This window comes from Ovis aries, chromosome 3, assembly GCF_016772045.2.
Source record: "Ovis aries strain OAR_USU_Benz2616 breed Rambouillet chromosome 3, ARS-UI_Ramb_v3.0, whole genome shotgun sequence".
Taxonomy (NCBI): domain Eukaryota; kingdom Metazoa; phylum Chordata; class Mammalia; order Artiodactyla; family Bovidae; genus Ovis; species Ovis aries.
Genome location: NC_056056.1, coordinates 6,615,049 through 6,628,776, shown reverse-complemented (window position 1 = coordinate 6,628,776; position 13,728 = coordinate 6,615,049). Strand labels below are relative to the sequence as shown.

Here is a 13,728-nt window from a genome sequence, read left to right as displayed (position 1 = left end):
CTACTTCTGTTTCTTTTCTTTTTATTTTCCCCCAACAAAGCTTTTCCACAACAGCTTTTTCCTACCTCAAATTTCTGGGTCTCTAGTCTCAGCTTCTCTATATTTTGGCTGACTTCTGCTAATTTGTGATCCAAACTGGTGGGGTCTCCCATTTGTGGATTCTTTAGGTAGACATCTTTCATTTTTGTGATGGCATCTCTGAAAAAGAGAAGGGGCAGAACATGGCCAAGTTAATGCTGCTGTTAGATTTAGAGCAAATGAACTGACTCCCTGCCAGGTGGGGGACTGGGCAGTGGGGTGGACAACTTTACTGAACTTCAGCAAAAGAAACTCTACACTAATCACCCAACACAAGACCAATGACACCAAGTGCATTGTGAGTCACAGGAAATAGTTTAACCAAAATATAGAAATAAGTGGAAGAGAATTTCTATGTCTTCACACACACACACACACACACACACACACACACACACAGAGGCCATGCTGTGCGGCATGTGGGATCTTATTTCTCTCGTTGTTCATTCCCTAAGGGGTGTCTGACTCTTTGCAACCTCATGGACTGCAGCGTGCCAAGCTTCCCAGTCCTTCACCATCTCCCAGAGTTTGCTCAGACTCATGTCCATCAAGTCAGTGATGATATCAAACTATTTCATTCTCTGCCGCCCCCTTCTCCTTTTGCCCTCAATCTTTCCCAGCATCAGGGTCTTTTCCAATGAGTCGGTTCTTCATATCAGGTGGCAAGGCATTGGAGCTTCAGCTGTAGCATCAGTCCTTCCAATGAACATTCAGGGTTGATTTCCTTTAGGATTGACTGGTTTGATCTTGCTGACTTGACCACGGATTGAACCTGGGTCCCAACATTGGAAGCTCAGAGTCTTAAACCACTGAACCACTGGGGAAGTCCCATCACTCTGCTTTCTTTTATTTCCACTTCCCAACATTATATATCTTGTTATTATGCTTATTGCTTATTGTCTATCTCTTTCTTCTAGAACAGCAGCGCTCTGAGAAGCTCTCTGGGCTCAAGCCCTTTTGCTAACATAACACACCCCCCAGTAGCCAGACCATACCTGGCTCACAACAGATGCTCAACAAGTATATGGCGTCCCTAGGTAGGGCAGTGGTAAAGAATCTATCTGCCACTGCAGCAGACGCAAGAGACGGGGGCCCAACTGTGTGGTCGCCCACAGGTTCGCAAGTCGTCTCTTTACTCCACGACCTATACCTCCAACTACTGCCCTATTTCTCAGTAAAACTTCTCAAAAGAGGTGTTTAAAGCCATTATCTCCCATTCCTCTCCTCCAGATCTCTCCAGAGGTTTATCATTTTTGTTCATCTTTTCAAGGAACCAACTTTCGGATCTGTTCATCCTCTCTGTTGAATATGTGGTTCTATTTCATTGATTGGTAGCCTTTCCTTTCTTATTTATTTCCTTTTTTCTATCTTCTTTGGTTTAATTTGTTTCTAATATGTATCGAAAGCTGTCAGTTTCCCTTTATGAGCATTGGCTTTAATGACATCCCCAAATGCAGGTGGAGAATGTGTGTTAAATTCTGTTTCAGGTATTTTCTAATATCTATGATGATTTCTTCTTTAATCTATGTGTTACTTAGAGCTACATTCTTTCCTTTTTTAAAGCAGTAAGAACGGATTTTATTCAAAACTAACTGCAAATGGGGGAAAGAGGAGAGTGAGAAAGCTGACTCGAAACTCAACATTCAAAAAACTAAGGTCATGGCAGCTGGTGGCATCATTTCATGGCAAACAGAAGGGGAAAAAGTGGAAGCAGCGACAGACGTGATTTTCTTGGGCTCCAGAATCACCGTGGATGGTGACTGCAGCCATGACATTAAAAGACGCTTACTCCCTGGAAGGAAAGCTACGACAAACCTGGACAGCATATTAAAAAGCAGAGATATCACTTTGCCAACAAGGGTCCGTATAGTTAAAGTTATGATTTTTCCAGTAGTCATGTGAGAGTTGGACCATACAGAAGGATGAGCACTGGAGAACTGATGCTTTTGAACTGTGGTGTTGGAGAAGACTCTTCAGAATCCGGTGGACTGCGAAGAGATCAAGCCAGTCCATCCTAAAGGAAATCAGTCCTGAATATTCATTGGAAGAACTGATGCTGAAGCTGAAGCCCCAATAGTTTGGCCACCTGATGCAAAGAGTCAACTCATTGGAGAAGATCCTGATGCCAGGAAGGATTGAGGGCAGGAGGAGAAGGGGGAGACTGAGGAGGAGATGGCTGGATGGCAGCACCAACTCAATGGACGTGAATTTGAGCAAACTCTGGGAGAGAGTGGAGGACAGAGGAGCCTGTCGTGCTGCAGTCCCAGGAGCTGCAAAAGAGTCGGACACTCTTAGTGGCTAAACAGCAACAAAGCTGGGGCTTCACCGTCGCGTGGGCTCTTCTCTAGTTGAGGGAGTGGGGACTCCTCTCCAGTTACGGTGCACAGGCTTCTCTTGCTGCAAAGCTTGGGCTCTAGAGCACAGGCTTAGTAGCTGTGGTGCATGGGGTAGTTGCCCCATGGAATGTGGGGTCTTCCTGGACCAGGGATCGAACCCACGTCTCCCGCATTGGCAGGCAGATTCTTTACCACTGAGCCACCAGAGAAGCACTGAAGTTGATCCTTTTGAACTGAATAGTTTGGAGGGAGGGCGGTTATTTGGCTTGAAAGTCAGTCCTCTCACACTCGTTTCCTTCTAGTTGACACCTGCATGGCCTGTCATTTTCCATTCTTTATTTTCAACCTCTCTGCACCTAATGAGCTGGGTGTGTCTTTTGTAACTAGCACACAAGTGGTGTCCAGTTTTAGGTTTTTGTCCAGTTTGAAAATCTTTTAATTGGAACATGTAGTCTGTTCACATTTAACATACTGATTCATTTTATTTTACAAACACTATGCCAGGCACTGTCCTCAGCCCTTGAGGTACCCTGGTACACTTAATCTTCACGCAGGCATATTAACTCCCTTTTCATGATGAGGAAACTGAACTACCAGGAGGTCAAGACTCTTGTCCAAGGTTTGCAAACGAAACAGGTGGAGCCAGATTGGAACTGGGGTGTCTAGTGTGCTTGGTATTTTAAATCTTCCACCCTAATTTGTGCTTTTGATTTGTCCTGCCTATTTTATATGTTTTTTTCTCTCCTATCTTGCCTTTTTGGATTAATTTAAACAAAAACAAACCAAAAAATCCAACCTTTTCCAGATCATGTCACCTCTGCTCAAAGCCTTTCATTTTCTGTTTGTCCTGCGTAAAACCTAAGTTGCATAACAGAGGTTTTTGATGTTTTGTTCATTCTTTATCCTCAAGGCCTAGAATATTCCCTTACACACAGTAAATGCTCAATAAACAGAGGTGAAGTGAAACGTGAAGGTGATTTGCCTTACTACTAGCAAGCACCACTCTGGGGGTTCAAAGGTCGTACCATGGTCGCAACCCAAGTGACAGAAACTTTTCTCCACAAAATCAAACAATTAGGGAGGGTCTGTCAATCACTTATAAAATGGCATTTCAGATATCTGAGTCATTTTGCTACTCCAAGGCAAACTATATCTGCTCATTTAGTAAACAGCACGAGGTTTATAATGGATTTTTAAACCTTTTATATCTGGTCCCAGATGTTATAAAAAGTACAAAGACAAAATTTTTATTTCACAAAGTATATTTTTAATTCAAACCTAGAATAAAGTTCATTATATGTGTTCTTCTTTTTAACATACTGAAATAATATTTATAAAGTGATATATTTTTCAGGAGTTGCTCTCCCAGGGATTAAAAATATATATATAAAACCCACTTTTTATTTGCAAGTATTTAAACTGGCTGCCTTGCCAACTTCATTTATTTTTTGAGTAACTAAATTTTAACCTCAGCTTCAATATCACTGGGCTTCCCTGGTAGATCAGCTGGTAGAGAATCTGCCTGCAATGTGGGAGAACTGGGTTTGATACCTGGGTTGGGAAGATCCCCTGGAGAAAGGAAAGGTTACCCACTCCAGTATTGTGGCCTGGAGAATTCCATGGGCCACATAGTCCATAGGGTCACAAAAAGTGACTTTCACTCACTCACTCGATATCACTGAATTTATGTAGGGCTACCATGTGGCCTACTTCATGCCACACAACGTGTGGACTCTCAGTTCCCTGACCAGGGATTGAACCCGTGGCCCCTGTCCTGGAAATGTGGCGTCTTAGCCACTGGACTACCAGGGAGGTCCCTCAGGTTATCCTTTAAGTCCAAATCTCCATTATTAAATGACTCAGTTAATCCCCTCAGTGAGAATATAGAAAGTGAGGGATAATAAAGCGGTTTTCTCTTTTTAAATTACGCATAGTCGATTAACAATGTTGGGTTACTCTCAGGTATACAGCAAAGCGATTCAGTTACACATACATGTCTAACTTTTTTTCCAGACTCCTTTTCCTTATTGGTTGTTACAAAATACTGAGCTGCTGCTGCTCAGTTGCTAAGTCATATCCGACTCCTTGCACCCCAGCGTCTGTAGAATGCCAGCAACAGCAGAAATAGAAATGGATATTTTAATGCAAAGGAAAATGAAAAATGCGTTTTAAACCTGTGCAGAGTGTTTATTTTCTCTATAAAAATCGTAACTATTAAACCAAATAAATTGCCTATAATGGAAGGTGATTTATGAATAAGCTGGTTTGCTCAGACATCATACAGACTTTGGTATACCACAGAATGTTTTGTTGTACTGGTGAAATTCTCTTATCTAACCTGATTTTATATTCCATGGTGACAACATGGTAAACGTAGTGTTACTAACGTAAGTGAACACATCAAAAAAGAAAAAAAAGGAGAGAGATAACCAAAACGCATTTTGTTCCCCAAACATAGAGTAATACCTATTTGTTAAAAGAATCCTCCCTGTCTTTATGTATTTTTATACATGTGGGAATATGTGATCTTAGTTTCCCCACCAGGGGTTGAACCTGTGCCCCCTTGCATTGGAAGCACAGAGTCTTAGCCACTGGACCACCAGCAAAGTGCCCAGGAATCCTGTCTTTAAGCAATCCAGTAGACTAGCTATGACCAAACACGTGGCTAAAACAATCACCTAAATTAAAATCTAATTTAGAGCCTCTCATCTTTCCAAACTGAACTTGAATTTCTTAATAAGTCGTTTCGATCCACTCTACCTTTGATCCATCTCCTTTTGGATTTCTTTATTTAATTCATCGACTTTCTGTTGGAGCTTTTTCCTTCTCTGTTCAGGTGGGAGGTTGCTGAAATCTTCTGGTGTCGCGCCCTGCAGACACAAACAGAAATGAGCCAGAAAGCCTCCTTGAAAAAAAAGACACCAAGAGAAGCCTGCAGGGAGATTCCCCAGACACCAGGACGATGCAGATGTCTGCGTGTGTTTTCATGAAATAAATTAAGCTCTTTCCCACGACACCCAGCTGAGATGCAAAAATCCGTGCATGCAAACTGCAAAGGCCCCACAAACCGTTTTCCATGCTGGCCCCGCAGCCTCCGACAAGGAAGGGAGCCCCGAGACAGGAAGATATACTTCTGACCCCAGTGAGAATCAGTGAGGAACAAGTCTGGAGACAGTCTGCACTTCGCTGTCAGTGTCGACGGCAACACTGAAGCTTTAGGCTTATGTTTTCCTCCTATTAAAAAACTGGTAAGTGGCCCCATCAACTGTTTCATGTCGATGGCACTGTTCCCCACCCCACCCCCACCCCCACCTCGTCTGAGTATTCCTTCCCGTCTCTGCATACAGCCTGAGGCCAAAAGTTTCCATCCCTGTGAAGTGACAGATGGGACATCTGGTTCCTCCAGGAATGCGGGTGAAAAGGACATTAAGGGGAAAAACCCTCCCCCACTTCTTGTCACCTTTAGGATCATCTCAGAGAATTCCCGGAGAATCACCCCCGCCCCCACTCCCCCAGTTTCAAAACCAACTTTTCCATAATGTCTGAAATCAGCCTCAGCTGTTTCTAACTCATCAGAAGAAGTACACTTTGTTTTTTTCGCTGCACTACATGGCACGTGGGATCTTAGTTCCCTGACCAGGGATCGCACCCAGGCCCTCTGCATAGCAAGCAGAGGGAAGTCTTGGAAGAAGTATACTTTGATATCTTGATTCCTTTTCAAAAACAATTGCTCTCTTTCCTCTGTGCATGTGTTATAAGTAGAAAATATCAACCGTGAGTTGCCAGACTTTTACCCACACTTACGCGTCATTTCCTAAAATGAGGCTACTTTCATAAAGAAAGAGAAATTTGCTCAATAGCCAGGGATAAGCCAGGGAATTTGAGAAGAGATTTTGCTTTAGAATCCCTTCAAAAAAAAAAAAAGAAGGCAAGACAGACTTGCTTGGGAGTGGATGGAAAAGAAGGGACCTGGATAATGTAATTGCAAAATCAGCTTGAGTTTGCCAAGCAGCTTACACGGGGGCTTGTGACCGAAGTTCCTAGGCTGCTTATTAGAAAATGCCAGGCTGCTGGGTTGGAAGTCTGTGATTCAGCAAATAGTTCACCACTAAGGCCACCAAAGACCTTTCAGCTAATATTCTCAAAGACTGCGTGTGTGCCCGTGGGCATGTATGAGTTTGAGTGGGACGAGATCTGAGTGAAAGCAAAACAGAAGTGATTATTCCCTAAGGCCAACCCAGGAAAGCTCAGCTTGCTTCTAAAGCTAAGATGAAGCCAACTAATCTTCAGTATAATAATAAAGCAGGCTTGTTTTTCCTTTTCCACATAATACCTGAAACTGCAATTGTTTTCCAATTTTCTCCACTCAGTCACTGCGCCCCAAAGCTCAATAGTTTGGTCTCATGCTGAACTGACTTAAATCAGCATGTTTTCTGGAACTGGAGATTTTGTTTTCATTTTTGTCTTAATGCTAGAATGTGACAAAACAGTCTAAGACGCACTGCTTCAGAAGGCAGGAAACCTAGTAAGTGGTCGATGTTCATTCATTCAGATGCTCTGAGCCTCACTATGTGGTGTGAGACCCAAAGACTTTTCTACAATGATGGAAATGTTTTCACATGTCTGCACCGTCCAACCTGGTAGCCACACATGGCTGCTGAGCACTTGAAATGTGCCCAGTGCAATTGTGGAACTAAATTTAAAAAATTTTAGTTACATGGGAGATTCAGGTCAACAGTTCTAGATCCAAAGAAACTCAGGTCTCTGGACAGTACCTTCAAAAGTTCATTTTGTCCTGTCCACCTTTTGAAGCTTGAATTCTTTCAAATAATACTCTAACCTATGATTTATTTTGCCAGGAAGGAATTTTTATTTCTGCCTTTGAGTTGGAGGAGACTTTCTGAACTCTTTGGAGGGGCCTCAAAGAGACTGGCCCTACCGGGGTTTGGAAGAGAGGCCACAGGCACGTTTGTATATTTTCAATGGCTGTGACTCTAAGGAGATCTTGTTTTACCTGCTACCGGAATCAAACACTTGCTCGCTTGACATGAGCTACTTCTTGAGATTTATAATTTTTACACCCACCCTGTCTTTGTGTATCTTCTTTATTAGCTTCAAAGTGAGGGCATCAAGCAACAACATCTCAAACAGAAAGACTGTCTGATAATATTATCTTTTGCCACCAGCAGCTCAGCAAAAGAACAAATAAAGGGCAAAAGAGAAGCCCTGGCATCTGACAGATTCCCAGTTAATTGATCCACTTTCTCCCAAATTCATACTGATGTTCATTTAAATGTCTAGATCTTTCCTTCTTGTAGACACCTTAATCGAGAACTCTTCTAAGGATTTTATTTTACCTTCTAAGAAATGTTTCATTTAATAAAAAATTCTTTCTCTTTAGGGCTGGATCAGTTGTCAAATACCAGGTCAGGGTGAAAAGATTATGTATATACTTTTATATATATATTCAAACACATGTAAAAGTACATACATACAAAGATAACCATAAAATACTGCCCTACATTCTCAATAACAGTGCATAAAATGCTGATGTCATTCCTGGTTGAAGGGTCAAGTTCATCATTGTCCGTGACTTCAGGATATTCTCAGCTGTGGTGTTTGAGATTACTATATAACTTACACATATCTGAAGAACAGTATGGGTTATGTGGTTAAGAGTTTCTTTTAATAGGTTTAATGATTAGTTTGACTATTTACTAGGGCTATGAAATTAAAAGTAGTAACAACACTGGACACTAAAGAAATCATTTTAGAAAGGCTTAGGAGGCTCTTTTCACTGTCCAAAAAATTGTCTTTGATTTCTTGAATCAGCTACGCCAAGGCACCAGCGTATTTACGGAGCAACTTAAAAGTTTCATGACCTTCAATTCTCGAAGGTGCCTTAGACCTGAGTCTGAGCCCAGCATCATTCCTGCATGCCTCCCTCAGGTCCCCAGTGATTTTCATCTGCTTCTGTGGCTCCTGGAGAGGAGCAACTTTCAACTATTAAATTTGCTTTCATTTAGAATGATTCGATACATAAACTTCCTCATATTTAGTATTTATATTTGTTCATATTTAAATAAAGCTTATCAACATCTGTCATCCTCTTAAGACTCCAGTGGTAAAGAAAATCAAATCACGAGTTAAGCGTTAATTTTCTTAATGGGGAAAGATTATGATCACCTCTGTTAGACCCTGGACCTTCATATTCCAGAGGTCTAATAAGGAAGCACCAACAAAGGCACACACAAGGGAAACACACATCAACAATTAACCCTGAAGATGGGCTGCAGATGGCACAGCACCCACAAAATGCACACCGAAACACCTGATTAGATTCAGGACATGCATGGAGTAATTGTGCTTACCAGCTTGAGAGAAAGCTTCATGTAAAAATCGAAGGGGTAACAGGGAAAAAGAGAGAGAGAGAGAAACAACAACACATGAGAAGAGGAACTTGGTCCGTTCCACTGAATTAACATAACACATAAATTCAACCTGGCGCTTTGTGAACATGACTTGTAGCGGATCTGTGCCGAAATTCCCAAGAGGGGCCAATCTGCCCAAACCTTTCTTTAGCGGCCATGGTGCCAGAGCAAAGTATAAAGATAGGAAGGGAGCGCTTCTGCTTACTGTTCTGGATTGGTCATGTCAGCCTGAGTATAAATTAATAAGAGTTTGCAATCAGTGACATATCATGATTATAAAAGATGGAAGTGATCACAGAAACTTTTGTTCACCACATTTCCCATGGAAAGTTTCACACAGACTAAAAGAGTTGGGAAAGCAATGAATTCCACAACATATCAGTAATATTTTTATCTTAAGGGGCTCTAACACATCTGAACCCTGGTATTTCCTAAAGGTACTAAGACAAAGTCTCAAATTGGTAAATGGGAACCAAGGACTGGAAGATGCTCTGAGACCTGACCTGCAGGAACCAGGAAGCCTCTCAGCACCAGGTTGGAGATGGATGCTGTCTCCCACCTGTGTACTGCAGGCACTTCCTGCTATACAGAAGGTGTCTTCTGGGGCTTTCTATCGAACTGCAGGCCCCACCCACAGAGGTTCCATAGCACCTGGGGAGTTAACAGAAGTTGCTGCTCTTGCAAGCAACCTTTAGGAAACAGCCAACTGTCTTAACTACTGAGGGGTACTTACTCCTCGCTGTGGATTTCCTGTTAATTGCCAGGACACAGCAGTTTGCAATTCTGCTAGGCCTGGAGGTTGGCAAAACTATACCGATTACTGGATCCAAAACCAGATTAAAAGGCATCTCAAAATTAGGAAAAGAAACACTGGTTCTTCGGTGATAGGTGAAACATGCTTTTTGGCAATAAAGCAGTATTTTGAGAGTTTGGTGCATATCTACTTGGCTGCTGTAATCCTAAAAGTTCAGGCAATTGGTAGGAGGATCCAAAAATACATTGGAGATAGAGTGGCAGAGAAAGTGCCCCTTGAATTTATTTACTTACTTAGATATTTATTTATTTATTTGGCTGCATCCAGTCTTAGTTGGGGCAGATGGGATCTCTAGTTTTGGCAAGCTCTTAGTTGCCCCATGTGGGATCTAGTTCCCAGACCAGGGATGAAACCTCGACCCCCTGCATCGGGAATGCAGAGTCTTAGCCCCTGGACCACCAGGAAGTCCCCAGGGCCCTTTGGTTTTAAATTGGGAGGGAACAGGGTGTTAAAAATTCCTTAACTAGACTTAAAAAATCTCATTATTCGGATTAACTCAAAGTTGATACTTCATTGTGAATAGACATTAAGCTTTTAAAGAAATTTTCCCTCTGGGGGAAAAATACTTTTAAGGAAAGGCATAGCAAGACAAAATCTTGGGAAGAAAAGGTGCAGACCGTCATATTTGTGATCGCTGTCCAGGTAGGCAACCTACATAACGCCTTGAGCCCCTCCTGTAAATTTTAGCACAGATCTGTTTATCACAATTTGAGTTTTTTACAGACAACGCTTTTGGTGCACAGCAGAAAACTTGCAAATATCTTTCTTGCAAAGCAGACCTTATACAAACGTTTCCTCACACATTACCGTGTAAATGCTGCTAATTTGAACTCGGCACTCTACCTGCTGTCTATTTGTCTACTTCCATGGCTTAAGGTAATTATATATATATATTTAAAATTTTATTTATTTTTAAAGTAATATATTTTTTCCTTAGCCATTCCAAAACCAGAATTCTAACATCAAGATTAATAGCACAGGACTATTACCACTTCATAATAAAAATAACTCATTAGGATTGAGAACAGATCCCAATAGAAATAGGCAATATTGAATTCTCAAACCCAATTTTCTGAAGTGGACAGGTGATGGATAATCTACAAGAAGTGCCATCAGTATAATCTTTTTAATGACTGTAAACTGGTTTTCCATCTTAAGTTGCAAGCCAGCCAGTTAGATCCTTTTCAATTAGAAACTGAATCACCTGCCAAGAGAACACTTTGAAAGGCTGCATTAAGTGCGCTGTGCGACACCTGAAGTACTAAAAGCTGTCAGTTTCAGGCAACGATTATGGAGCCTGGGGAGCCACGAGTGTCAATAACACATGAGGGCACACAGAGCTGGCGGGTCCATGTGTTATTGGGCCGTCACAGGTACTAACCTCAAGTACAGAGAAAGGGGACAGTGAACAGGAATATGTAAGTGTCTGTGGTCTAAAGTCCACGGAAGGTCATTTCACTGCTCTGTGACCCTTGCTCAGGCGTCGCTGATTTTTTTTTTTTTTTTTTTGGTTGTCCTTTACGGACCCATCTGTTTCAGATGTGCATGTGGGTAAGGGAGCCACACGCGGCCGTCTGCGAGAGTGCCATTCTCCCGTGACCAGCGGCGTTTTAGGGGTGAGATTCTGCCGTAAAATCGTACTCAGTGACACCAGCTCAGACAGCAGTCCCCGTCTACGCAAAGGGGAGAAACACAAGCTCGGCTCGCTGACGTTTTTAGGAAGCTTGTTCCTGGAAAAGTTTGGCCCCTTTTTCCATGCGACTTTCCGGGATGAGGAAGCCTGTGGCTGGGTGGGTACAAGGAGGCTTCTCCCGCTGTCTGAGTCAGAGAGCACCTAGGTCCCCAGTCTTGGTGCTATCACACGGGTTAGTGCCTGTGCCGTGACCGCATGACCTGGCCGTCACAGGTAAACTTACAACATAGTCCCTAGCTTCAAAAGCATACGTGGGTTTCCCTATCGTCCTCTTCATGAGTTCTTTGTGAAAACAGAGAGCCTGAGTCTGCCAATAATCAGCAAGAGAACAAAGTCAATCAAATGAAATTAACCAGAAGATTGTAACATCTGACAAACAATTGGTAGGGATTTTCAAAATATTTTGATCAATGTTGATGGTATTTTTCCATACAATGAACTCTAAAGTGCGAGGAGCAGGGAGACAGGTCCCGATTTTAGATTTTTAGAAGGCCCGTACTCAGATCAGGAAATCTTAAGAAAGTAAAGTCACGCTCTGTAGATTGCAAATTGAGAACACACAATCTCGATTCATTTTTCTTTGACTTACATAAAGATGAAACAGTGGTTAATAATGGTGGCATGCCAATCTCTAAAGATGTCCAATGAGACATTTTCTTACAAATGTGAATGATTTACAACAAAAAATATTTTATCCTACTCATTCAGAAACAAAATCAGTTATGTGACAAAATATTCGCATTGCATTTACACATTCTGATAATCAGAAACAAATGATTAAAATCTAGATCAGAAAGCTGCACAGCACAATAAAAGACACATTAAAATCACAGATTTGTTATTCTCCTAGAAGCATTTTCCCGTCTTTGGCGCAATAATCTTAAAAAGTGGAATAAATGAAATACTAGCAAGGACTGTATCATTTTAATTAGGGATCCTGTAAACCATGTACCTTCTGTTTTGAAATTGCTTTAAAATCAAATTTATTTCCCCAAACTTCAGATTTTTTTTAAACTTCCTTATCTTACTTCTATGATGCATTTCCTTTTCTTTTTTCACACTATTTCCTGAAGAAGAGCACATCAAATCTGACCCTAAAAACAGATCAACTAAAAATAAGAGAAGTAAAAATATGTTTATATTTATTTACTGATGCTTCATGTGTGTGTGTGTGTGTTTATTCTCAAAAGCACACTCACAATTTAGGAAATTTCTTTTAAAGATAGAGGTTTGCTGAGCACAGATTTGAGGTGTAAGAAATAAAACTTATTTTGCTAATTATGTTTTTTTTTAAGAGAAGGGCATTCCTTTAATTAATCAAAATAACCCATTTTTCATTTCACTGTTTTTGTTTTCAAGTGTTTATTTTTTTCCTAGCTATGTTTTCTTATGCTTATTGATTACTGACATTCTTGGTCTCTTCCTAAACATTTAGAGAACACCATGAAACATGCTTCAGAAACCATTTGCCACCAAGATTGTGATGTTGACAGAAGAATGGAATAGATACATACGCAAACAGTAAAAAACCATGAATATTCGACATTTTTCATTATGAGATTACAAAAGACAATGCAGACATATTTTTATAAATATAATAAATGAGTGCTCTGTAAAGGTTTTGGAAGCAGCAGAGGTGGGGTAACCGTTTACAGTTTATGTAAAACTTCCTAGTTGATAGCCTAGTAGAGCGACCTATAGTCATCTGTTGGAGATTCTTCCATGAACAAGGAGCAGAGATGGATGGAGCATTAATTCTAAAAGCCAGCATAATGGAGATCTAATTATAGAGTTCAACATGAGCCATTGTCCACTGCTGAAGCTATATTCTGCCTTTTAACAAAGGCACTCTTGAAATCTTTAGGAAATTAAATTCGAATTCTTACCCTGATATGCTGGATAACCTTAAAACAGGATAATTCCACCAACTATACTCTTCACAGAAAACTCAGATTTCATTACCAAAGGAATCAGCATATAAAAAAATGAGGGTTTTGCCCCTTATTTAAAAACGTAACAATGTAGCTATTTTTTTAAAACATCTTTTATACACAGAGGAAAGGAAAAGTAAAAATTTGTTACAAGGAACATACCTCCACTACAACCATAGTGTAACTCTCACAGAACAGAATAAAAGAAAACCTTACCACATACGCGTTTAATGTTTACCCATTATTCATTATAAAGAGTATTTGGGGATGGCTTAGACTGACCATTTAGGTTTATTCAGGAGGCTACAAATGAATGACTTTGTTCCAGTTTTTTTCTAAAAAAAACCAAACTGGTATCTGCTTTGGACTGCTGATCAATTCGATAAAACCCTGTGACTTGAGCACATGCGATCTTAATTAGGATGGCAAAACGGAGTCAATCAGA

At 41.0% G+C, this 13,728-nt stretch overlaps 1 protein-coding gene across 21 annotated transcripts in view; it reads right to left on the bottom strand.

The window, feature by feature from the left end:
- Window positions 1–13,728, bottom strand: part of FNBP1 (formin binding protein 1) — a 144,310-nt gene that overhangs the window by 11,917 nt on the left and 118,665 nt on the right. For 13 of the 21 annotated variants that reach the window (XM_060411671.1, XM_060411663.1, XM_060411664.1 and 10 more), the window contains 3 exons: window positions 8,786–8,800; window positions 5,175–5,284; window positions 66–198 (listed from right to left, as the gene is read on the bottom strand). In XM_060411671.1, coding sequence (XP_060267654.1) covers window positions 66–198; window positions 5,175–5,284; window positions 8,786–8,800 — 258 coding nt within the window. The remainder of the gene's footprint in view (window positions 1–65; window positions 199–5,174; window positions 5,285–8,785; window positions 8,801–13,728) is intronic. The other 8 variants (XM_060411668.1, XM_027966294.2, XM_027966295.2 and 5 more) reach the window with 1 other exon arrangement.